This window comes from Callithrix jacchus, chromosome 10, assembly GCF_049354715.1.
Source record: "Callithrix jacchus isolate 240 chromosome 10, calJac240_pri, whole genome shotgun sequence".
NCBI classification, from domain to species: domain Eukaryota; kingdom Metazoa; phylum Chordata; class Mammalia; order Primates; family Cebidae; genus Callithrix; species Callithrix jacchus.
The window spans coordinates 67,562,789-67,586,999 of record NC_133511.1 but is presented as its reverse complement, the minus strand read 5'-3'; the positions used below and the strand labels follow the sequence as shown (position 1 = coordinate 67,586,999).

At 58.0% G+C, this 24,211-nt stretch overlaps 1 protein-coding gene across 3 annotated transcripts; it reads left to right on the top strand.

Annotated features, from left to right (window-relative positions):
* The first annotated feature begins 1,305 nt into the window (after positions 1-1,305).
* On the top strand, positions 1,306-21,147 carry RELT (RELT TNF receptor). Of its 3 annotated transcripts, none has more exons than XM_009007464.5 (11): positions 1,306-1,429; positions 13,533-13,602; positions 14,976-15,050; positions 15,184-15,350; positions 15,575-15,654; positions 16,632-16,889; positions 18,330-18,410; positions 18,722-18,803; positions 18,975-19,232; positions 19,585-19,783; positions 19,942-21,147. In XM_009007464.5, the coding sequence occupies exons 2-11, from the start codon at positions 13,558-13,560 to the stop codon at positions 19,987-19,989; spliced, it is 1,293 nt and encodes a 430-aa protein (XP_009005712.1). In that variant the 5' UTR covers positions 1,306-1,429; positions 13,533-13,557; the 3' UTR covers positions 19,990-21,147. The 3 variants fall into 3 exon arrangements, with proteins under 3 accessions (XP_009005712.1, XP_078196387.1, XP_035121402.1); XM_035265511.3 differs by lacking the exon at positions 1,306-1,429 and adding an exon at positions 1,608-1,786; XM_078340261.1 differs by lacking the exon at positions 16,632-16,889.
* The last annotated feature ends 3,064 nt before the right edge of the window (positions 21,148-24,211 follow it).

The following is a 24,211-nucleotide window of genomic DNA, read 5'->3' as shown; positions in this document are numbered from 1 at the left end:
AGAAAACTTTTCCAGGAGTGGAGGACATTCTGGCTACTCTGGCCCTCCATAGGCTGGGATGTGGGACCCTAGAATAATCCCTACCCCAACCCTGGAGGTCTCCATTGACACATGAGGGTGCTGATGTCACGATCCTGACATCAATGACCTGCAGCTCCTTATGCCCTTCCCCCACAACCTGGGCATGGCCCAGGGAAATGGAAACTCATCCCCTGCCCCCCTCCCCATGTGGTGTCCAGTTCTCCTCCTGGAATCTCCTGGACCCTGGGGACCTGACCTTTCCTGTCTCCTAGTACCGGGGCTCAGATTCTATGACTGTTTAGAACCCCACCCCCAGCCATCTATCCCCAGCAGACTTATTTACCTTCCTTCCTCCACCTGTCATGGGGTGTGATCCTGACCCCAGCCAGGCTTCTGGCCCAGCACTAGGCCCTCCCTGGCGTCTCAGTCTCCCATCTGTCCTGCTGTCCCGAGAGGGCTGCCTGAGATTCCCTGAATGGTGCTAAGAGGGGGAATGGGCCACTGAGCTGCTACCTCCAGTCCTGGTACACCCTGTAGCACAACTCCAGGGGACACGATTCAGAGTCGGAATACAGTGTGAATAGGGCCTGGAGTTTGTGATGACTGGGGCTGGGAACTGGCAGGGTGGGAGGGCTGTAATAGGGAGGGCAGCACTGAATCACCTGTCCTGCTGGAGGGAACCAGTAACTACTCTAGCAGAAAGAAGCTGTGCAGCCCGAGGTGGGGAGTGGAGGCAGGAAATGCCTCCTGGAGTATTTCACTGGGCCTTGAAGGATATGCAGGAGCCCACCAGGTGGGCGTCTTTTATAGACTCACCTTCACGAGGCCTTTGCTTGCCAACTAGGTGAGGGTTTCTAGGGTGGGGCCTCGGCCTCGTCAACAAGGCAAAGTGAGGTTATTCTTCCTGGCCACCAACTGGCCGGAGGAAGATGAGGCCCAGCAAGGGGCAGAAGGTGGCTCTAGTTACACTGGCAATGGTGAAAGGACCGAGAAGAGTATCGAAGTCTCCAGTCTCTTTATCTTGCTTCGCACAACCCCTTCTTTCTTGGTTCGGAGCCCTGAAGAGGCAGATCCAAGAGAGGCTTTTTGGGCCCCGCCGCCCAGTCCCGCGCAGCCCCCTGCAGTTCCCGGGAGCGCAAGAGAGGGCGACCTAGAGCAGCACGGCCCGGCGGGAGAACAGCGAGCCCCTCCGCCGCTCGGGGTGAGGGGGGGCGGCAGCCTGGGCTCTGACGTCGGGGGCGGGGCCGGCGGCCTTGACGCGCGGGGGCAGGGCTGCGCACCTTCGCGGCCCGGCTGGCGATTCATTCAAAAGGCGCGCAGGCTGCGCGGCCGCCCGGGCGCTTGCCGAGCCGGGCGGGGACGCGGAGTCGAACGGGAAACCAAGCGGGAGCTGCCGAGGCGCGGCCAGGTAAGGAGGGCTCGCGGAGCCCCCATCCAGAGTCTGTTACCTGCGGCGGGTCCAGCGGGATGCCGACCCGAGTGACACCCCCTACCTCCCCGCGTCTCTGAGGAAGTTCGCTGGCGCAGCGGATGCCGCAGCCCGGCCGCGAGCACCCCCCTCCCCGCCTCCTGTCCCGGCGCCTTCCGCACACAGGCCCCTGCCAGTCTCAGAGCCGCGGGACCTGCGGGTCCTCCGGCAGCGATTCCGGGCCGGACCTGCGCGGTGGCTGTCGGGGGGCGCGCGGGGAAGCAGCGGAACTTGCGGTGTGAGAGGCTGGCGGGGCCCGGAGCCGTCCCCAGCCCGGGAAACTTGGACCAAGACCAGGTTGGGGTGCGGACTGGACAGCGGCTCCTCGGCGCCGCTGCGGCGCGGGGCGGCCGAGGGGGGGTCTGGACTGTATCAGCCCGTGACTGTGGGTGACACTGCGCGTGAGGCGGTCTGGCTGGGCGAACGTGTGGTTGGGACACTGGGCGGTGACGCCGGGCCGAGCGGACGACACAGAGGGGCTCTGTGTGTGGGAGACGGGCAGCGTGTGTGCGTGTGTTGTGTGTGAGGGAGAGACCCGGGGTCACTTGGGTCACGGAGTGCATGGCCTGGGGCGCGACCAGCGCAGGGCCTGGGCCACCCGTTACTGTGAGTGTGAAATAGAGGGAGAGGAGCCCAAGTGACTGAGAACGAGCGGGGCTCGCTGGCGCCATGGTGTGCGTGTGGGGTCAAGTGGTGTCAGGTGTGTGTGTGTGTGTGTGTGTGTGTGTCTGCGCCTAGGGCGATGATGAGTAAGAGGCAGGAGGAGGAGGGGAGGGACGGGACGCGGGGGAGGGGGATCGCGATGAGGAAGTTGGGGAGCCAGGAGACAAGGGTCTCTCCAGGGCTGTCCCCAGGAGGGCTCCCCTCAAGAGTTCAGTTTAGTGAGGAGATGGATCCTGGCAGAAGGAGAGAGCCGAGGCTGGGCAACATCTGGTGGGGTGGCCCAGCTGGCAGCAGGGGAGGGGTCCTGTGGTAGTCTTAGTGCCCTCCCCACCTGCTCCCACACACTCACACATTGAAGTCCCTACACCTGGCAAAGCTCTGCCTCTGTGTAACCTGTATTTTCAGCGGGCCCAGGCACAATCCTGCTCTTAAACCTAACCCCTACACCCTCGGCTCAGGCCTCAGTCTCTTCAGCTGCAGCTGAGGTGCTGGGCTTTGAATGGACTGAATCATCCCTTTGGGATCCTTTATTGTTTTTGGGTCAACTGTCTGTGTTCTCCCCTCCCTTCAGGCAGAAAGACTGCAGTGTGTGTGTGTGTGTGTGTGTGTGTGTGTGTGTGTGTGTGTGTTTGTTTAGGGGGGCTGCAGGCTTCTGCTGGGGACACAGTGACCCAGGGACTGCTGATAGGTTTGGAAGTACAGTCTTCTCCAAAGCTGGTCCAGGAAATGTTAGCCTCCCACCCAAAGGCTTCCCAGTCCTCTGTCATGAAATGGATCCGTAGACAATGCGGATCCCCAAATCTGTAGACATTCACTTCTCTGCCTAGGTGTTCTTTTCTTCATTTCCTTGGGTGGGGGGAGGGGGGACAGAAACTTGTTCCCCTGGAGTGGTCTCTGGTCTGGGAGGCTAAGTTCTTGCTAAAGAGCTAGATGCCCTTCGCCATCTGGGCAAGACCCTTCTGAGGCCCCTACTCCCATACGAAGGTCTGTGGAGTTCATGCAGGGTGGGGTGGAAGCTGGGCTTCCTAGTCTAGGAGTGGGTGGCACTTGCTTTAGGATCTGGAAGTTCTGTCTTCTGTCATCCTCTGAAAATGATGATTGCATTCTAGGGGTGGGAGACAGGGTTGGGGACAGTGTCAGTCACTTTTGTGAACACTTCATGGTGCTCTGTCTTGTTGAATCTTCGTAGTGATTCTGAGATGTAATGACTATGTTTCAGAGAAAGGAATTGAGGCTCAGAGAAGCAAAGGGACTTGGCCAAGGTCATACAGAGTCAGGACAGTGCCAGGACTGGAATTCGGGTCTTCTGGCCCCAGAGCCCTGTGAGATGCTGGGAGAGAGGATCCCCACCTTCCTAATAACTGCTCCTGGCTTTCCTGGGCTTCTGTCTCTCAAACTTGGGCTAGTAGGCGTGGCCTTGCCAGGGTTCTAAGTATGATGTGTGTGTGCACACATGCCTGGAACATTGGGGATGGGCAGGTTACATGGTCTTCCTGTTCCTCTCCAGACCTCACTCCCAACCAAACATCACCAGAAAGACCTGTCCCCTGCCTTCTAGACCCTGAACCTGGTTTTGGGAGTGTCCTCATGGCTTTGAAGAGTATATGGAGTTAGTAGCACAGCCTAGGGGTAGCAGGGACAATTGAGAGTCCCAGGTGACCTTCACCATACTTGAGAGACCCCCATCCCATTCTTTGCAGTTGCTCTAGAGGCATTTCCCCAAATCCATCTGCACATTGTGGTGGGGAGCAGACAGGCAGCGACCTTGTGCTGGTCCCTACTCTCTCTGGCAGAAAGAGTAGAGGAAACTGTCCCTGCTCAGTTTGTCTCTCTGGGTCTCGGTTTCCCTGTTCTTCCCAGAGACCCCTTTTGGCTCTGACCACTGTTGTCACTTGGCCAAGAGCTAGAACTGGGGATCAGGGTGTCCCCCGGTCCTCTCTGCAATGACTGGAGCTGTGCTTCTTGGGACTGATGAAAATAGCTGTTGTGGTCTCTAGGGGCTATGCCCAAGTTATTTCCATTCCCAGCAAAGAGGTGGAAATAGCTTAGGGTCTGGGAGCAGGAGTGAGAGGGGAAGGGTTAACTTCTTTTTATCCCAGCCTTGAAGGAGGCCCCCCAGCCTCAGCTTGTGCCCTGGCCAAGCCAAACCTTTCTGGGAACTTGGGCCTCTGGGGATGACAGTGGGGCCAGGCTGGGTTTCCACTTGTGGTCACAGTTGGGACTGGTGTGGTAGCTGCTGGAGGGAGGGGTCTATATCTGGCCAAGGAGGGAAGACATTGAGGGCCAGTCAACACCTGCCCCTACTCATAGGGTTAGGCCCAGTCTCATTTTACAGAGGGAGAGACTGAGATTCTGAGAATTCAGGGACTTACCCAAGGTCTCCCAAAACTCTCACCCTCCAGACAGGGTACCTGCCTTCTGTCCTGAGTTTGCCGTTCTGTGCCCACACTCCCTGGCGGCTGGAGGTCGCACTGGAAGCAGGCCCAAGATGCACCTTCCTAAGGTTGGCCTGCCTCATACTCCAGCTCTGGCCTTGCTCTCCCTGCCGGGGCTCTGGTTCCAGCTTCTCTGCTTCTGTCAGCTCTTTTACACACTTTCAGAGTGACCTCCCCTAAAGTAACTCTTGCTTCTCGCCTGCATTGAGGCCTTTCCTTCCAAGGCCTTTCAGAATTTACGTCTTCACCCTTGCCCCTTCCTGCCAGATGCCTTGTCTGCCTTGCCTTTGCTTCCCTCTTTCTAGAACCCTCTTTGCCATCCAGGGTATAGCCCCAGCTCCACCTCACCTGAAGAGGAAATCTCTCTTCATTGTTGTGGCCACCTGCTGGGTGTCCTCCCTCATTGCTGGGGAATGGGCACAGGTGCGGGGCATCTATGGGTAACACATGCTCAGCCAGGTGGGGTCAGTGTGGCCAGCAGCCTGCCCCCTCCCGCTGCTGTCTCTGTGCTGGTGAAGCCTCTTCCTGAGGAAGTGTAGAGCCCTAGGATCCCAGCACCTGTGTGCTGGGAGGCACCAGGAGGTTTGCACCCAGGTCTCTGGTGCTCACCATGGCCTGTGGCAGAATGTGTGCTGGGAGTTGGGGACAAAGACACAAGGCCACTCCTTATGTGTAGGGGACAAGTGTGGTGCTTGTCATGGTCCTGGACATCGATAGTCAGTAGAGGAAACTGTCCCTGCTCAGGCCCTGCTGTGCGCCAGGCCCTCTCCTTTCCAAGTTGGTATGGGGGAATCTGGACTTGGAGCAGAGGGAGCAACCCTAGGCTGAGTCACACAGCTGCTCATGTTGGAGCCAGGCACTCCAGCTCTTGCCCAGTCCCCAACCTGGTCTCCAGGCAGGAGGTGAGGGTTGAGAGGCTTGTCTGACAATTTAAACATCAGTTTCCCAAGAAGAGTCAGGCTGGTTAGCACTCAGTCTGGCTGGGTAGGAGCTGACTCCCTCTGTTACAGGGCCAGCCCTTCTGCCAGGTCAGCAGGAGAGAGATTCTGAGAGGAAGGGGTTTTGCCTGAGATCACCCAACAGGGTGCGTCTGGCCCCATTACCCACTTAGAGTTGATGGGGGAGCAGGGATGTGGTCTCTGGACAGAGAGAACACCCACTGTGTGTTGAGCTCGTGTCTGTCTGGGCCTAGGCTTGGTGCTCCTGAGTGGAACTGGGGTGGCAGAGAGGACAGGAGCCAATGCTGCATCCTTACTCTGTGCCCATCCCTGGGATTAGGGCCTGTGAGGCTGTCACATCCTCAGCCTTATACTCCTGGGGGTCATCATTCCCTCCAATTACAGGCAGGAAACCCAGGTCGAGAGAGAGGAGGCACTTGCCAGGCCCCCATGTCACTGGGATCCAAACCAAGGTCTGCTGGCCTTGAAGGCCAGAGTTCTTTCCTAGGCCACCCTGGGAAAGATGAAAGCTCTATAAATAAACTGCCCATGTTGCTGTGAGCAACTGCCCTGGCTAGTTGTCACAGACAGAGGGAGACAGCAGGGATCTCTATGGCCAGTTAGAGGTGGGGTCTGAGTGTGCAGGTGGAAAGAGGAGTCGGGGGTTCCCAAGGAAGGACCTGCACTTAGCCCAGTGCATCCCCTGTGAGGAGGAGCAGTGAAATCGGAGAACCCTGGCCACTCACACCACCAGCCTTCTGCTTGCCCGGCCTCCTCCAAGCACCCACTCCCTCCCTCCCTCCCTCAAAGAGCCTCATCCCTTCTAGAGGGGTCCAGGGAGACTGAAAACTGATGGCCAGGGGAAGGGGAGCCTGGAGAGGACCCTCTAGAGAGGGAGCCTGGGGAGGCTTCCTGCAGGAGGGGGTGCCTGGCCCAAGGCCTGATTATAAGAAGAGTCCCTGTTGCCTGTGAACTCTTGAGTCCTCCATCTACCACACCATGAAGTCAGCTGCACAGGTGTAACTGCGAGACAAGCTTGAGAAGGTGGGGCTGGGTTCCTGACTGCTGTACTACCCTTTACCTTCCCGACCATGGCCTTGGCTGGTGTGGAAGCAGGCTGGGGCATGGGCACCCAGGGCACTCCCAGAGAGGCTGAGGCCCCTGCACTCGTGCTGCCAGGACTTACATGGAGTTCCCCAAAGCACTCTTGCCACACCCAAACCTCTGAGTGAGCTTGGCTGGCTGCTGCTTGGTCTTGAGCTCAGGTTCCTCTGGCCCTCGTGGGGCTGTGTTGAGAGCCCTCAGTATCCCATGAGGCAGGGACTAGCACCCCTGTTTGCAGAGGAAGACCCCGAAGCTCAGGGAGGGTAAGTAACCTGCCCAAGGCCGCACGCAGATCCACAAACTGACAGAGCCAGAGTCTGAACCCAGGTGAGCTTCTCCAACCTTGTCTCCTCCCTGCTCATGCACTGACCCCAGTCCTCTGCATACTCTACTGGGTAGGGCCTCCCCTGGGATGGCCCTGGGGGGCCTCTTTCCCCAGCACCCCAGTTCTGGGGAATGTTGGAGAATGGGGCAGACCAGGGCTGTCCCTCCCAGATCTTCTGCCAGGTCATGGTGACTTGGGGGCAGGTCCTGTGCTGAGCACATTAGGGACTCAGGATCAGGTTTATGGGTGGGGCAGGAGGCAAAGGTGGCTTCTTGGAGGAAGTAGCAGAGCATGAGCCAGGGCTGCAGTGAGGTGTCCTTCAGCCCTCCTAGACCCGTTGCTGTCCTGTCTTAGGGCCAGGGTTGGCAACGCAGGGCTGTTTATGGTGCTGAGAGGTTGATGATGGTGAACTAGAAGCAGCGGAGATGCCAGGCCTGGGTCACACAGGCAAGGGCCGCCTGCCAGTTGCCCCTATTCCAGGGTATGTAAAACTCATCTTCTTCAAGATGAAGTAGTTGCACTTTGCCTCTCTGAGCCTCAGTTTCTTCTGTGTGAAGCATGGAACCGTCTTGGAGGGGTTCAGTGAGACCCAGCTTGGAATGGGAAGGGGACAGGGCAGTGGTGTGCTCAGTGAGGAAGGTTAGAGAGCCCCCTCTCTGCCCAAGACAACTGTCTGATCGCAGACATCCCTCTTCTAGCCCTATACTCGGCCCAGGAAGTGGGGTGAGGATTGTGCCTGTACCATATCCAGACTGGGAGGAGCTGGATGGGCCAGATCTGGCCACCTCAGCCCTTTTCTTGGCCTCAAGGGGCCAATTTAGCCCCCTCAGCCTCAGCCCCACCTCATCCACCTGAGACACTGAAGTGCAGGGGCAGCCAAGGAGGTCTGAGGTGCAGAACCATGCCCAGCTTCTGGGGGTGTGGCTGAGGGTGGGCTGGGGAGCAGCTGCTGCCTGGCCATGAGGTGATACAGGATTAGGGGTCTAGGATTTGAGGGGTGCATACCCCAGCATAGTCACCTGGAAGCTCATGGCTGCCCAGGGCTGTGGGGAGGGCGGGAGTGGGGCATTCTCACTGAGTGGCCCTGGGCCAGCCTCTGTGCATCTCTGGGCTCCCAGCAGCAGCCCTAGTGAGCTGGGGCCCTACCCTGGGACCTCTTCCTCCCTGCTGTGGGAATTCCCAGACTTCCCCGGTCTTCTTGCCTCTTCTGTTCCCAGCTCCCTTTCCTGCCAGAGCTGGCACAGACTAGAATATGCAAATGAGCATAGATGTAGGCAATTCCTAGAGGCCCCATGGGCTGGCAGTGCAGACAGCACCTTCTACTGGGGCCCACCTGGGTCCTTAGTAACAGACCCTCCGTTGAGCTGCCTACTGGGTGCTACTAGCTTCCTAGACTCCATCATCAGTTTGGCAAACACTACAAGGATGTTTATGTGCCAGGTCCTGGGCTAAGTTACAGGGTGAAAGGAGGCAGAAAGAGACAGTCCTGGGCTCCATTCCTCCTCCTCCTCTTACTGGCTGTGTGACCCCTGCAAGTGACCTCCCCTGACCTCAGTTTGCCCAGCTGGGCAATAGAAATGCTCACCCCTCCTGAGAGGAAAGGCAGCAACCCAGGACGAGAGCCCGGCCTGCACAGGGATGGGGTCGGTTCCTTTCCCCGTGAGTGTGGAGGAGGGAAAGCCACCCAGTGTGGGCACTGCTCTACTTCAGCCCCAGTTGCCAGGGAACTGCTGGGCTCTTTGCTAACCTGGATTTCTCTGTTGATGGGTGGCCTTTGTCTTCCTGCTTTGGGTGTGGCCACCACCAAGGGAGGCCTGTGTCCAGCTGTGTTTCCAGGCAACCCCTAGCCTCTGGAGGCCAGAGGGAGGTCCACAGGCTCAGGAGCCACTGTCTGGGAAGCAGAGTAGCTGCCTCCCAACCTGCTGTGCTCCAGGTGGATGCCGGCCCCCACCTCCACCTCCCCAAGTGTGGCCTCCCTTGGCAGACAGCTCGTTCTTCTCCCTCCCCCAGCTTAACCCTTCCAGGCTCCCATAGGCCCCAGGGGAAGTGCAGGCTTTTTGGCAGGCAGCTGAGCCTTGGTGTGACCTGAGCACTGCCCACCAACCTTCCCAGACTCCTCCCATCTCCTGCACCCTCCCACCCTCCAGATTCCCACCAGGGGGAACCCAGCACCACCTGTGTACCAGGCTGTGTGCCCTTCCCCTCCACAGTCCACACATAGGGAAACTGAGGCACAGTGAAGTGTGGGGAATTGCTTAGTCTGTGCCAGGCCTGTGCAGAGTGTGTAATGTGATTCTCTCAGCCTCACTACAGCCCTCTGTAGGCAGGCCACGGAGCCAGTGCACCACAGAGCAGAGCAGGACTATACCCCACACTTTGTATCCCCAAGTTAGCCTAGGGGTTCAGCTCTGGGTTCTAGCCCATCCCTGCCTCTCGGCTCCTTTCCCCTCAGCCCGCTCTCTGGCCCTCCTTGCTTGGCATAGCTGGGCCCCCTACCGAAAGTGCCTTTTCTGCCTCTTCCCCCAGATCAGCCCATACCAGTCCAACTCAGCACTGGGCATGGAGGGGGCAGCTTGTGGTGGGGAAGGGGCTGGGTAACGGGATCTGTATGGCACTATGAATGCTGAGGAGGAGGTGGGGGTGGGGCAGCTTCCAGGAGGAAGTGACTGAGCTGAGCTCTAAGGAAGAGTGAGTACTGGCCAAGAGATGAGGGAAGAGCCGACAGCAGGTGCAGTGTGCTGTGCTGTGCTATGAGGGTGGAAAGCAGCTCAGTGTGGCAGGGGTGTGGGTGAGAGAGGTTGGCGGGGGTGTGTCAGGACCCCATCCTGAGTGTGGTGGGAGCTGGCCCAGGGCCAGGGCCAGGGCCAGAACTGGGTGTCAGGATAACTAGCCTTCAGGGTGGGGCAGAGTTGGAGGCCAGGGATGGGGCAAAGGGGCAGGAGCAATGGGTGCAGGCCCTGGGAGAGCTTAGGGACAGTAGGGAAGGGGAGGGCCCTGCCTAGGGGAGGAGGAATGGTGTGGCAGGGCCCTGGTGACTCCAGTGAGCTTCAGTTCTGGGAAAGGGGAAGCTGCCTGTGGCCTGGGCAGGTGGCACAGCTTCCTCTTTCTCTGAGGCTTCCAGGGCTGCACCTCCCTGGGCCTCCACCACCTCTGGCTGCCACCATGGTCTGGGGCCCTCAACTTGAGGCCCTGGTCATGGCCTTGACTAGTTGGCTTTTCTCCAGGGAATTTCTGGTTCTAATTGTTTGGGCATTTTTTTGGAGGGCTGAGACTGAGGAAGCCCTCCCCACCTCATGAGCCTGTTTGGAGGCCTCCCACTTCAGACATGGGGCTGGGTGTGGAGTTTTGTGGCAAATAAAACAGACGTTGCTGCCCTCACCCCTGTCTGGTGGGGGAGCAAGGAATAAACAAGTAGGCAAACAAATACTTAATCATAGCCTTCCGCCAGCAGGGCAGAGGAGAAGGGCTGTGGAGGAGGAAATCCCATGACCTACTTTAGTTTCATTAACTCCTTTAAACCCCGTGACTGGCTGGGCACAGCTGCTCATACCTGGAATCCCAGCACTTTGAGAGGCCAAGGCGAGAGGATCACTTGAGCCCAAAAATTGGAGACCTGCCTGGGCAGCCAACCCTGTCCCTGCAAACAGTAAATAAAACTTTAGCCAGGTGTGGTGGGGCAGGCCTGCAGTCCCAGTTACTCAAGAGGCTGACGTGGGAGGATTGATTAAAAGTTGAGTTGCAGTGAGCTGTGATCATGCTACTGCACCCCATCACAGATGGCAGAGCAAGATACTGTCTCAGAAAAACAGAACAAATCCCCCAGAAAACTGCATGACAGCCTTGCCATGGGAGATGGACCGTGAACATCCCCATCTTGTAAATGAGGAAACTGAGACCCAGTGACCTGAAGGTCCCACAGGTAGTTGGTGGCAGTGGAGACTGGGCCCCAGGCTAGGAGACTTGCTGGACGAGTGGCCTCTAAGCTGAGTTCCTTCTCTGCTCTGCACCTCCCCCCAACCACATGGGGCCTCTCCTCCCCATCCAGTGTGGCTCGGTATGGGTGTGGCTCTCCTCTGTCAGGTGTCCCAGGCTCTGGGGCCTCACTGACTGCCCAGCCTTCAGAATGCAGAGGCAGATGTGGGGGTCTTCACAAATCCCCTCGCAGCTGAGGGGCTTCCACCTGAACTTGTTTTTTGGTTACAGATGCAGGCCTGTTTTAGACCATCGAGGCCTCTTGGGGCAGGGGGTGGGGATGCTGAGCAGCAGGTGTGGACATGTGTGCACATCAGGCCTTTCTGCCTGACTGGGCAAGTCCAGCGGGGGCTCAGTCTGGGCTAAGTGGGAGCCGGGCAGCCAGACTGGAGTAAGTGCTGGTTTGGGGTAATGAGAAGGTGCTTAATTAGAAGGCGCAAGGCCCTAGGTGGCAGTGTCTGTGCGTGTGCTGGAGTGGCCCTCGCTGACTTTGAGTCTGGGCCATTGGACCCTGCTTTCCTCCTGGAAGGTTCTAGATCACACAGCATCTGTCTGCAGATGAGCAGCTGCTCCCTGTGGGCTCAGGTCGACTAGCAGGTGCCACCCAGGGTCGGGGGTGGTTCTAAGGCTCTCTGCTGTGGTCGATTTGCCTCTTTTCACCCCTGCTTCAGCCCTCTGGGCCCATCTTGGAGACATGGAGGGGTGCTGGAGCTGGAGACTGGGCTGTCAGGTTGGTCACAGTTACCCCGGGCTCTGTACTACACAGTCAGGCCTATCGGGGAAGTGAAGCCTGAGGACTTGGGGCGTGTGATCAGGTCTGTGGGTTAGATCCCTCAGAGGACAGGGGAGGGGCCATGGGAATAGACTTGAGGTGGGAGCTGGGCCCCTGCAAGGGGACAGAAACTGGAAGGAAGACTTGCAACCAAATCCGAGGCATTACAAGGGACCCTCCCCAAAAGGCCTGGGAGTGCCATCTGTTGGGGGTTGACTGCCAGGTGTGGCCTCCACCCTACACTGTGGCCCTGCCTTCTCCTGTCCCTGGCTTCCCCTGAGCTAGCCTGGGACCCAGAGTGGCTGCCAGTGATCTGGAGAGTCCTGAGATGATGTGACCATGCCCCCTCCCAAGTGTAACTCAAAACCTGGGCCCTTCTGAGGTCTGCTGAGAGGGAGGGCGGGCAGACAGATTGGTTTCCTGTGCTGCTATTCTAGGTGGGAAGGCTGGGCAGGCTTCAGGGAGAAGGCTCTGAGTGACCTGGAACCTACCACAGGCAGCACTTTCTCACCTCCCCCGGCTTGGAGTCAGCTGGGGGCCTCGGCCTTTGGGGGCCCTGAGCCAGTGGCTGGGTTTCCAAACTTCCCTGGGCTTAAGAGGCTGCGTGTGCCCTGAGGAGCACAGCTTCTCTCAGCCTCGTGCGCCTGAAGCCAGGCCTCCAGGAGGTCCACAGCAGACTTCCTTGCTCTGCCACTGTCCTTCCTGCTGTCTGATGTGAGTCCTTCGTCTTGCAGTGTCTGCCTCATCCACTGGCTAAAGGTTTCTCCAGAGTAGGCTGCTGTCTGGGCCTGGGGGCCTCAGCCTCAGCCTCAGACCGGTGGGCTGCGGAGCCACAAGGGATATTTCTCTGAAGTGTCACACACTGCGCTCCCACTCTGCTTTATTTTGTTTCTTGGCACTTACCACCAGCCGGTGGGGGCACCTCTCTGTGGTTGCAGTTAGTCTCCCATGGGGTGGAGCTCCCTAAAAACAGGGACACTGTCTGTCTTGTTTATACCGATTTCCCCAGTGCCCACACGCAGTAGGTGTTGGAGAAATGACAAAGACCGAACGTTGGCTGCCGTGACCACCGCAGCCCCATAGGTCTGCCTGGGGCAGAACTGTGACCAGACATGTCCCAGCCTCAAGGGAGGAGTCAGCCTTCTTGGAAGAGGTGTGGACCGTGGCCATGTGGAAGGACCAGGACCTAGATGGGACAGGGAGCTGTGGGAGCTGGACCCACTTTGGGGAAAGTTTCTAGAGAAGCTTCTGACAAGAGAGGCCTTTGTGTTGGGCTTCGAAGGGTTGAGGGAAAAGGCCTTCCTTGGAGCAGAACCCATGGGAGCGAAGGCAGAGGCCAGGCATGTTTGCAGACCTGTGAGGATGCGGCAGCGAGGGAGCCTGAGCCTGGAGCACTGGGCTGGAGTGTGGAGTCTGGGCTCCAAGGCGATTGTGGGGAGGGCTCCTGGCTGGGGTGTTCGGTGTTGGTTGCAACCCTGTCATCATCACCACAGGCCGCCACATGTGCTTCCTTCCCCTGCTGGTGCCTCGGGTCACCTGGCAGTTTAAGGAAGGGAAGGAAGCCCATCCTCCTCTGAGAAGCCTCCCAGCCTGTAGAGCCTTCCTTCTGCCTTCCCACCTGACCCACAAGGGTGAGGCTGGCACCCAGGCAGGGCAGCCCCTTCTGCCTGGGCATATGCCTAGGGGTATGGAGCCGGCCTCCCCTGGCTCTGCCTGCCCAGCAGTACCTTGCCCACTCCCCATGAGTCCTGTCATCCTGGAAGTGGTGCTAAGGGGACAGCAGCTGCCTGCCTGTCCCTGCCACTCCGCCAAGCCTCCTCTCCATCTGCTCTAGGCCAGCCACTGCCGGGGGCCTGAGGATGAAACCGCACCTGCTGTGCCTGTCCCTGTCCTGCTTCCTTATGGTGAGTTGGAGATGGGCTCTGGGAAGGAGAAAAGCCATACCCTCAGCGCTGCAGCTCTCCAGCAAGAGGGTGTAGACACTCCCGGGAACCCCCTGCCGGGACAGGGCTCATTTACTCAGCTGTTGAAGAATCTGAGGCAGTCGGACCCTGGGAAGCACCTCCAGGCCCACCCAGGTTTGTCAGGGAGATGGAGAAGGAAGGACTTGCAGTCATTTATCAGTGAGGCAGGCATGGCTGAGGGCAAGTTGCCTGTTGGCGCGCAGGGTGAGAACAGAGCCCAGCCTGGAGGGTAGGCTGGGTGCCAAGAGGAAATTGAGCAAAGGAGCCCTGGGATTCGGAATCTGAGGGCCATAGCACCTCAGGTGCTGGGGTTTAAGATCTTTATTGGTCAGAGGGTCCCAGATTCCAAGTCCCAGGATCATAGGCTCAGGCCAGCTGCCCAGAGCTGCAGGTGAGTCTGCGTTACAGACTTGCAGCATCTTGGGATCTGCTCCGGGGCCTGTCTTTCTGCTGTGATGCTGGAAGCTCAGGGAGGGTGAGACTTGGCCTTGGGTCTTGCCAAGGGTTGTTTCGTATACAGGAGGCCTTCCAGCCTTAGCAGGTGCTCTGGGAGCTGGTCTGGGGTCTGAGGAGGTCCCTATTCCATCTCCAGGGCAGCTGATGGTGGCCCCATCCAGTCTAGGATGAATTGGAGGACTGAGGTCTCCTCCAAGAGTGATTCAGGAGAGACAGTTCATTCCTAAGAATGGGAAGCAGAGGGAGCGCCTAGTGAAATGGGCTAGGGACACACACTGAGAAGATGGAGCTTTCCTTTGGGATGTGTCTCCTCTTTGGGTGTGTGGGTGTGAATGGGGTGGCCTTGCCTCAAGGGGAAGTCATGGAGGATGTGGTCCTGGAGACTTCGCTGAGGGGAGGGCCTGCAATAGGAAGCACCACCTGCAGACTTGGCTCCAGGGATGATAAATGAGGCTGGTTAATGACGTGCCCAGCTGTGATGAGGGCAGGGATGGACCCAAGGCCTCAGGAAGTGGAACAGAATAGGAGAGAGGATTCGGAAGCATTTCCTCTTCATTGTTCTGATTAGCTGGAAGGGCTTGAGATCCCCATCTGGTGGTGTTTGGGACTTTCCAGCAGTTTGCGGAGGTGGATGTGGCTCTGTCCTTGCCCAGGTACTGGCCATACAGCAGGTCTGGGACAGGACAGAGTTTTCCTCGAAGTGTGAGGGATAGAGGTTAGAAGAATATGTCCCTGAACCCGGGTCGGGTAGCCCTGGGTCAATGGTCTCCACCACTGGGGTTTCAGGAAATAAGTGGGAGATAGATGACCCAGAGACCCCAGCACTTTCTGCCTCTCAGTGCCTGCTGTTCTTCCAGCTGCTACCCTGGCCTCTGGCCACCCTGACATCAACAACCCTTTGGCAGTGCCCACCTGGGGAGGAGCCTGACCTGGTGAGCATTGCCCTGCCCTCCTGCCTGTCCTGGGAAGGCCCTAAGGACCAGGGGCAGAGTCCCTGGCCTGACCCCTCAAGGGTCCTCAGGCTTGGCTCCTGGCCGTGTTCTCACCACCTTTTACTTCCCACAGGACCCGGGGCAGGGCACATTATGTAGGCCCTGTCCCCCAGGCACCTTCTCAGCTGCATGGGGCTCCAGCCCATGCCAGCCCCATGCCCGCTGCAGCCTTCGGAGGAGGCTGGAGGCTCAGGTGGGCACAGCGACTCGAGATACACTCTGTGGAGACTGCCGGCCTGGGTAAGCCAAGGGGGAGTGTGGGGAGGGCTCCTAGCTGGGTGGCCAGGACTCTGGATCCTGGGGTTCCAGCCTTACTCCACCTTGAGCAGGCCTCGGTCTTCCCATCTGTGAAATGGGAGGGGACAGGACCAGTAAGGGTGGCTGGTGGGAGGGAATCCAGCCTCTCCTAAGGACAGTGTTTGGGGGAACTTCCAGGGCCTCAGTGGCATCTTCCTTCCTCACAGATGGTTTGGGCCTTGGGGGGTCCCCCGTGTTCCATGTCAACCATGTTCCTGGGCACCTCTGGGTACTCATGGCTGTGATGGTGAGTGGCAGACTGGGGCTAGGCTTGGTGTGGGGGTATGTGTGGGAGGGGGCCAGTGAGCTAAAGCCCAGCAGCCTCTGCAGTGTTCATATGGGGGCAGTGGGGTTCTTCTCCCAGCCCAGGGCAGGGCGTGTAGCCAGAGGGTGTCCAGCAGGGCACAGTCAGCCACTCCCCTGGCTGTGTCTGCCCACTATGCTTCCAAGTGGCAGAAAGCTTCCTGCAGGTGGCACCCATAGCTGGGTCTGGGGACTCATATGCTGACCTGTCCCCTGTCCCCATCCCCTCAGAGAGTCATGCCAACCAAGTGCAGTGGCTCATGCCTGTAATCTCAACACTTTGTGGGGCCAAGGCCGGAGAATCAGTTTGAGACCAGCTTGGGGAACATAACAAGACCATGTCTGCAAAAAATAAAAATAAAAAATTAGCTGGGCGTGGTGGTGCCATTCAGGAGGCCGAGGCAAGAGGATTGCTTGAGCCCATGATTTCCATGCTGTAGTGAGCTGTGATCATGCTGCTGCACTCTAGCCTGGGCCACAGAGCAAGACCCTGCCTAAAAAAAAACACCCATGCAGATGAGTGAGTGCAGGCACACACTCATGTGCACACACCTCCTCCTGCCACTGTGTCACCCTGAGGCACTGATTCATGGCAGGGCCACTGGCAGGCTGATCTGATGTCCCTGTGCCCAGGCATGTGCCCTGTGTGTCATCTCTTCCCCCCACCGAGCCCAGCATGAACAGAGGGTGGGGCTGGGTGTCTGGCCATCCTGAGGCCTTGTTCAGGGTGATGCTTCGAAGGCCAGAAAGGAAAACAGGAGGGCAGTGGGTTGACCTTTGCATCCCCAGAAAGGCGGGGAGTAGGCTGACCTGGGCGCGTCGGCTCTCCTGCAGCCCCCGCTGACTCAGGCCCCGGGCCCCTGTCTCTCGTTTCTGTGTGGCTCTTGCCTCTGTCTTGCCTCCATCGTCTGTGCTGCTCAGAGTGGGGGCGGCGGGCCCGACGTGGCGTGGAGGTGGCAGCAGGGGCCAGCGGCGGTGGTGAGATGCGGCAGCCTGGTAATGGCACCCGGGCGGGTGGCCCGGAGGAGACAGCAGCCCAGTACGCGGTCATCGCCATCGTGCCTGTCTTCTGCCTCATGGGGCTGCTGGGCATCCTGGTGTGCAATCTCCTCAAGCGGAAGGGCTACCACTGCACGGCGCACAAGGAGGTCGGGCCTGGCCCTGGAGGTGGAGGCAGTGGTGAGGCCCGACTGGGGTCCAGGTGGGGAGGACAGAGGGCATGAGCCCAGCCCCAGTTCCACTTGGGGCCTGCCAGCAGAACAGGCAGGGGTCTGAGTGGGAGAGGCCTGGGAGGTGACAGCTGCAGACTGACAAAATGGGAGGAAGGATGAAGGGATGAGGTGTGGCCATGGGGGCAGAGCAGAGGTGGCACAGCTGAGCAGGTGGCTTCAGCAGGATCCCACCCGGCATGAAGCCTTGCCTAGATGTGCAGATCTGGACTCTTTGGAGGCCACAGTTGTGTATATGGTTCCAGGGTCAGATGGCCTTGGAGGTATTCAAGACCATGTCTGCAAAAAATAAAAATAAAAAATTAGCTGGGCGTGGTGGTGCCATTCAGTGAGACTGCACTTGTTTTCCTAGAGACCTCCTTTAACTGCTGGCTGCTGTCTGGGTGCAAGTCCTGGAGGAGGAGGTGTGCCCTGTGTCGGGAGGGCTGGCAGGACAGCTGTCCTGTCCTGGGTAGGAGCCACGAGGGGCTCAGGTTTCGGTTTTAGGCTGTGGTTTGAGTTACAGGGCCTGGAACTGGAGGGACAGGCATGTGCCACCACCCCCACCCCCAGGGCCTCGGGCCCCTTTCCTTCTTCCCCACACCACCACTCCCCTGCAGGGCAGGGGCCCACGTGCACTCACTCTGCCCTGGGCCCATGGGAGCCTGTGGCCACATCATTGAATGAAATGGCGTCTCCCATGCCAGCACCCTGGGCTGTTGGGCTGGTATGGGAGCCGGAGCCCCTTCCAACTCCTGACACTGGAGGCAGGGAGGGGACAGGAGCATTAGGCCAGCAGGAAGGAAGGTGGTGACTCAGGGCCATTTTGCCTGAGACTGCACTTGTTTTCCTAGAGACCTCCTTTAACTGCTGGCTGCTGTCTGGGTGCAAGTCCCGGAAGCTCTGTTTGTTGTTGGGTCCAGGGTTGATCATTGTGGCCCATTCTCAGACACTTGAGATTTGGGACCAAAGCTGACTAGGGGCTCTCAAATTGTTACACAGACAGAGGATGGTACAGAGAGGCCATGGAATGGCAGTTTGCTGTAGATTTTGGGAGTTCTGGGTAGGGAGGCGGTCCACAGCTCCTTCAGGCTGAGGAGGAGACAGTATAGGCCCAGAAGAAGCTGATGTGCCCTGCCCCTCAAATCAGTGGCTGGATTTCACATGGCCCTGAAGCCTCTATGCACCCGGGCTGTTGGGCGCAGGAAGCAGTGGTGTAGAGTTGTGAAGGTGATACGGGCTTCTCTGAGCCTGGATCCCGCATTTGCAGGGCTCTGGGATACTTGTCACCTAAACACATATGCTCAGGGCCCTCAAGAATGCCAGGGGTGCCCTCTGCTGGCAGACCATGGTGTAGCTCGGGAGCACGGCATCCCCTGTTCCTGTGGATCAGGGCCCTTCTCTTCCCCAGGAATCAATCCTGCCTACCGGGCTGAGGACGCCAATGAGGACACCATTGGGGTCCTGGTTCGCCTGATCACTGAGAAGAAAGGTGAGGAGGTCTGACCCCATCCCAGTGCTCAGGAGAGGAGGGTTTCCTCCAGGAGCCGTGAGGCAGCCACAAGGGGGCAGAGTCCTGTTTTGCTCTGCCCTCCCTACCAGGGTGCCTCAAGAAGCCTGGCACTCTGATCCAGGAGTGTACGCCTCTGCCTCCCAATCTTGCCTGATGAAGTGGGAGGAAAAGGCACACAGTCCAGGCTGGGATGGGTGGTATGGAGGGGTGAGGGGGTTCTCTGCTGCGGCAGGGTGTAGGAGGCGTGTCCCGTATGGCCAGAGCCGGGGTCTGACCGCAGCTGCCCACAGAGAATGCTGCGGCCCTGGAGGAGCTGCTGAAAGAGTACCACAGCAAACAGGTGGTGCAGACGAGCCACAGGCCTGTGTCCAAGTGAGTGGGCTGGTGGGAGATGATGGGGCCAAAATTCACATTAACCAGCCTGCCTCCTGGGGGTCTCCTGCTTGGGTCTCCCTCCTCATGTAACCCTGTTTCCTCCACTGCCTGCTGGGGTCTCCTGTCCCTGGCCCGGCCTGTGGCCACTTGTGCCTGTGCCCCCTACAGGCTGCCGCCAGCGCCCCCGAACGTGCCGCATATCTGCCCGCACCGCCACCACCTCCATACTGTGCAGGGCCTGGCCTCCCTCTCTGGCCCCTGCTGCTCCCGTTGTAGCCAGAAGAAGTGGCCCGAGGTGCTCCTGTCCCCTGAGGCTGCAGCTGCCACTACTCCTGCTCCCAGCCTTCTGCCTAACCTGACCAGGGTTCCCAAGGCTGGGGCCAAGGCAGGACGCCAGGGCGAGATCACCATCTTGTCTGTGGGCAGGTGAGGTGGGCATGGATGCAGCAGGGGCAGGTAAAGACATGACAGCTTTGGGGGCCGGGAAGGGGAGGCAGGCCCCATCTCAGGCCCTGAGCACCCTGCTCAGTGGGAGCCCTACCCTTAATAGGTCTCTCTGAGAAATGGGGGTGGCCAGAGAGGTCAGGACTTCCCTGTTGTGTGATGTCTCACACGAAGCCCTTGTGTCCCTAGGGCAGCGTCTTGGCCCCTGTGGCACCCGGGCCTCTCAGGCTCAGGCTTTGGTCCATGAACTTGTTGTGTGACCCTGGGCAGGTGCTGCCTTCTCCCTGCCTGGGGATCCCTGCTAATGGGGATGATCGCCGCACTCTCCTCACAGGTTCCGTGTGGCCCGAATTCCTGAGCAGCGGACAAGTTCAATGGTGTCCGAGGTGAAGACCATCACGGAGGCTGGACCTTCGGGGGGTAATCTTTCTGACTCCCCACAACCTGGCCTCCCTGCTGAGCAGCAGGCACTGCTAGGAAGTGGTGGAAGCCGTACTAAGTGGCTGAAGCCCCCAGCAGAGAACAAGGCCGAGGTGAGGGCCAAAGAGAAAGGTATCTATTGGCAGCTGGGCCAACCCTGACCAAAGATGGGGCAGGGGTGGAAGTGCGGCGGGCCCTGGGCAGGGGCCATTTTCCTGGAGCTGAAAGCCAGCCCCTGACTTAGCTTTGACCCCTCACCCCTGTCCACCAGGAGAACCGCTATGTGGTCCGGCTAAGTGAGAGCAACCTGGTCATCTGAAGGGCAGTCTAGTCTGAGGACACTGCAGCTCTTCCCTGGGAGGTTCCAAAGGCTTCCTAGAGGAGGTGGAGCTGCAGCTAGGACTGTGAGGACCAAGAAGCAATGGCCCAGCAGACCAGACGGCGAAGACCAAGGCCTGGAGATGGGAGTGTCCACCCCAGCGAGGAGGCAGGTGGCTGGCAGGCACTGTGTGCAGGAGCGGACTGAGCCCCGCCTCCAGCCCTGCTGCCAGGTTGTTCCCCTGCAGGATGCCCTGGCCCCTATGCCTTCCCTGGCTAGATCCTAGGAGCTCATGGGATTCTCTGTATCCCCAGAGGGCTGGGCTTGGCAGAGGGGAAGGGCCGTGCCCGTCACCGGTGGCCCCATGCCTTGGTAATTAGCCATGCCCTTGCCTCTGTCCAGGGCCCTAGAGCAGATGTGCCTCCCCCTCCTCTTCTGGCAGGTACTGTAAAGGAAGGGGCAACAAAAAGTCCTGGGATGGGAGAATGAGTCCCTGGGTTCTAATCTTGGACCATCCATGGCCATTGTCAGGTCCATTTTTCTGACTGTGAAGTGGGGAGAGACGTCTCAGTATCCAGGACCTCTCCAGCTCTTTGTAGGTTCTGGGCTGGGTTGTGGGGACTGGGGAGCTGGGCTCTACCACCCCTCCTATGAGTAGCTTTATCCAGCCCCATTTTTGCTGCTTCCAGAGCCTCCGCCTTCAAGGCCCCACGGGGCTGTCCATCCTTGGCTCTCCCTAAGGAAGGGGCTTAATGCATGTGCCTGTCCCCCTCCAACCCAGCTGTTTTTAATGAAACCAAAAAAACAGACTTGGTCCTGGCAGGACTGTGGTGCAGCACCCCAGCCTGCCCAGCCAGCCCCAAGGTCTCAGGAGCTTTAGGGAGAAGAGTGTTGGCGGGGCTGGAGCGCACCTCGGGCCTCTGTGGTTTCTGCGTCCCTGTGGTGCCAGTGCCTCTGGGCAGTGCAGGTGGCTGCTGGGCCCAGCCCTGACCTCCACTGTGGCTCAGCAACCTATTTTATTTATGTGGGGCCATGCAGGCATGGGCCCACTGCTTGTCCGTCCTGTTTCTCTTATTTATTGAAAGTTGCTGTTGCACTATCCTTATGTCTCCATCCCCTTCTATTTGTTGAATAATAAAAGGTGGGAAAGTGCTGTCACGAGGAGCTCCTTTTCTCTGTGCCCTTCCCAGCTTATCCACCTGTTCCACGTGTGCCTGTCGAGCCCTCTCCTGTGTTGGGCACCGTGACTGGCTGCCTTCCCCTCGAAGCTCGCGTGCCTCGGCAGCAAGGAAAGCAGGCCCAGAGGAGACCCCTCACCTCATCTGGTTCTCACCAAAGCTCCTAGCTATAGGCAGGGCTGTCCCACAGAAATAGCATGAGCCACATATGTGACTTTAAATTTTTGGACAACCATATTTCAAAAAGTAAAAAAGCAGGTGAATTTAATTTTAATAATATATTTAACCCAGTCTATCCAAAATATTTTCATTTCAATATAAAATCAGTATAAAAATTGTGAATGAACTTTTTTGCTTTTGCCTTGAAATCTGGAGTGTATCTTACACATCTTGATTGGAACTCGAATATTTCAAGGGCTCCGTAGCCACACTAGTGCAGCACTAGGGGAAGTGCAGCTGTGTGGAGCCCAGGAAATGAATGAGGGTAAGGAAGACACGTGGGCCAGGGAATGTGTTCCTCTGAGAGGGACAGCATGTGCAAAGCCCAGCACCAACACATGGTGGGCACCTCGGCCTTAGGCCAAGATGCTGGGGAGCCTCCGAAGCATTCAGCTCCTGCTTGGCAAGTGTGGAGAGGAGAGGAGCTACAGGAGCGGGTGCCACGCCCAGGCAAGAGATGGAGAGTCTCCATCGAAGATTCCTAGGGCAAGCTTCCAACCTGGCCCACAGGCCGCATGTGGCCCAGGACGGCTTTGAATGGGGCCTAACACAAATTCATAAACTTTCTTAAAATATTATAAGATTTTTTTTTTTTTGCTTTTCCTTTTTAATTCATCAGCTATTGTTAGTGTTAATGTGTGGCCCAAGACAACTCTTGCACTGTGGCCCAGAGAAACCAAAAGATTGGACACCCCTGTGCTAGGGTTTTGTAATGGGAAATGGGTAAGGGGCTTAGGGCCAGCTGGGTGGGACAACTGGAGCAGTCCTGGGGGCACCTGTGACACAGCCATGGAGGACGTCCCGTAGCATCTAGATGTGAAGGCCCGGAGCTCTCAGGGGACAGACCTGGAGACAAGAAGGCCTACAGGCACTCAGGTGGGTGTTTTGACCAGGACTTGGCTAGTAGGAAACATGGCCTGGGGACAGGGCCTGGGACAGATGCCTGGGCTCCTGCTGCCCCAGCGTGGCCACCCCATAGCTGCCCTGTGCAGGCCCTACAGAGATGGCACTGCCAGAGAGGCAGGAAGGAAACCAGGGAGGGCAGTGTCCTGGCAGCCAGGGGAGGGGATGGGAGCAGGGTAGGCTGCAAGGCCAGGTGCTGCTGGCGGTGAGTCTCTGTGAGTGGCACAGGAACTTGGTGGGATTCAGCTCAAGGAAGGGGTGAGACGAGGGCCAGGTACAGGTGGATTGAAGGAGACGGCTCCCTGCCGAAACCTGGCATAGGCCATGGCTGGGTGGGGCCTTACGCTCTGGGGAGAGATGATTTTTAGTTAATTTGGGGTTTTATTGGTGTTTGGTATGTTGTTTAAAGATGGAATAGAGGGACACTTTTAAACGGCCTCAAGGAGAGGCTGAAGAACAAGAGTGACACTTGTTGGCACCTAGGGAGGAGTGGAAAGGACCAGCTTCTGGGGGTCCCAGGCCTGCACAGGCCATGCTAGGGCTGCAGGAGGCTTGGCTTCACAGAGGGCAGAGGCTTTTCTCCTGAGCAGAAGCCAAGCTGGGGGCCTGGCCTAGTGGCTGCAGAGAACACTGCCGTGGGCAGATGTGCTTTGGGATTCAATCTCTCCTTGGGTACCTAGGGTGCAGGCTTCTCTCTGGGCCTTCTCAAGTGGGCAGGAAGGGGAGAGGGACACCTCTGAGGATCTAGGAGATGTTTCACCTGTAGCAGGAGAGGGAAAGGAGACAGACTGGACATCAGGAGGGATATTCTGGAACAGCAAATGTTGCCAAAGTGTAGGACAGGGTGTGTGTTGTAGGGCATCAGACGATGCCATTGGTCTTCAGGACCCACACCCTCACCTGGAAGTTTTTCTGGCTTGCTCCATCTAAATCCTTGAAGTTTTGTCAGCTCTTGAGCTCAAAGAGGCCCACGCGGAGGTGGGAGCTGGAGGTCAGGGTAGGGTTCTGGGCTGACCAGTGAGGGGGAAAATTCTGAGCTTGACCTCTGTGCTCCATCCCTCTTCCCCACGAGCCAGAATGGTAGGGGCTGGGACCCATGTCTCTACCTCCCTTCCTGCTCCTGGCCCTCAGCTCTGCCACTGCGGCCTGGAGCTGAGCCTCTAGGAGAAAATCCCTTCCTGCATCAGAGAAACTGACTATGGTGACACAACCCCGACAATGCTTGTGGCCAGAGCTGTCCCCTTGGACACTGTAGGTGGGTTTCATATTGGGTTAAGGACAGTAAGGGAGGCTGGGTGGAGGCATAGGATGAGATCTGGTGAGAAGCATTAGAGAGTAAGGTCTAAGTTTTCATTTAAGCTGCCGTGTGAGCCAAGCTATTTGGCCTGTTTCCTCTCCGGGTGAGGAGGCTAAGTTCTTAGAGGTATAACTATGGGCACGTGGAGCATGAGCTGTACAGGCTTGGCCCTGGGAAGGAATGGTAGACTGATAACCCAGGGAGAGAAGCCTGGGCCTGGCCTAGGCAGTGGCTTCACCCAGAAGGGAGATAAGAGGTTTAGTGTTAGGAGGCAAAACTGACAGCACTTGATGGGACTGCTTTGGTTGAAGGCACCAGAGCCTCCCTCAAATGTCCTTTTTCTGTAACCACAAACCACCAAGTCCCCCTTCGTCTCCCATCTGACAAATCTACCTTTTAAGAAAACTCAGGAAGCTGGGTTCCGTGGCTCACACCTGTAATCCCAGCACTTTGGGAGGCTGAAGCAGGCAGATCACTTGAGCCCAAGAGTTCAAGACCAGCTTGGGCAAAATGGTGAAACCCCAGCTCTACAAAAAAAAAAAAAAAAAAAAGCAAAAGTTAGCTGGGATTGGTGGTGTGTACCTGCAGTCCCAGCTACATAGGAGACTGAGGTGGGAGGATCACT

What these genes read in the sequence shown, in the direction of transcription:
- RELT (XM_009007464.5), top strand. Translation starts at nt 13,558, where the DNA reads ATGAAACCGCACCTGCTGTGCCTGTCCCTGTCCTGCTTCCTTATG. An exon ending in CCCTGTCCTGCTTCCTTATG is followed by an intron (nt 13,603 to 14,975) that starts GTGAGTTGGAGA and finishes CTGTTCTTCCAG; the next exon opens with CTGCTACCCTGGCCTCTGGC. An exon ending in GGGTACTCATGGCTGTGATG is followed by an intron (nt 15,655 to 16,631) that starts GTGAGTGGCAGA and finishes TGTGCTGCTCAG; the next exon opens with AGTGGGGGCGGCGGGCCCGA.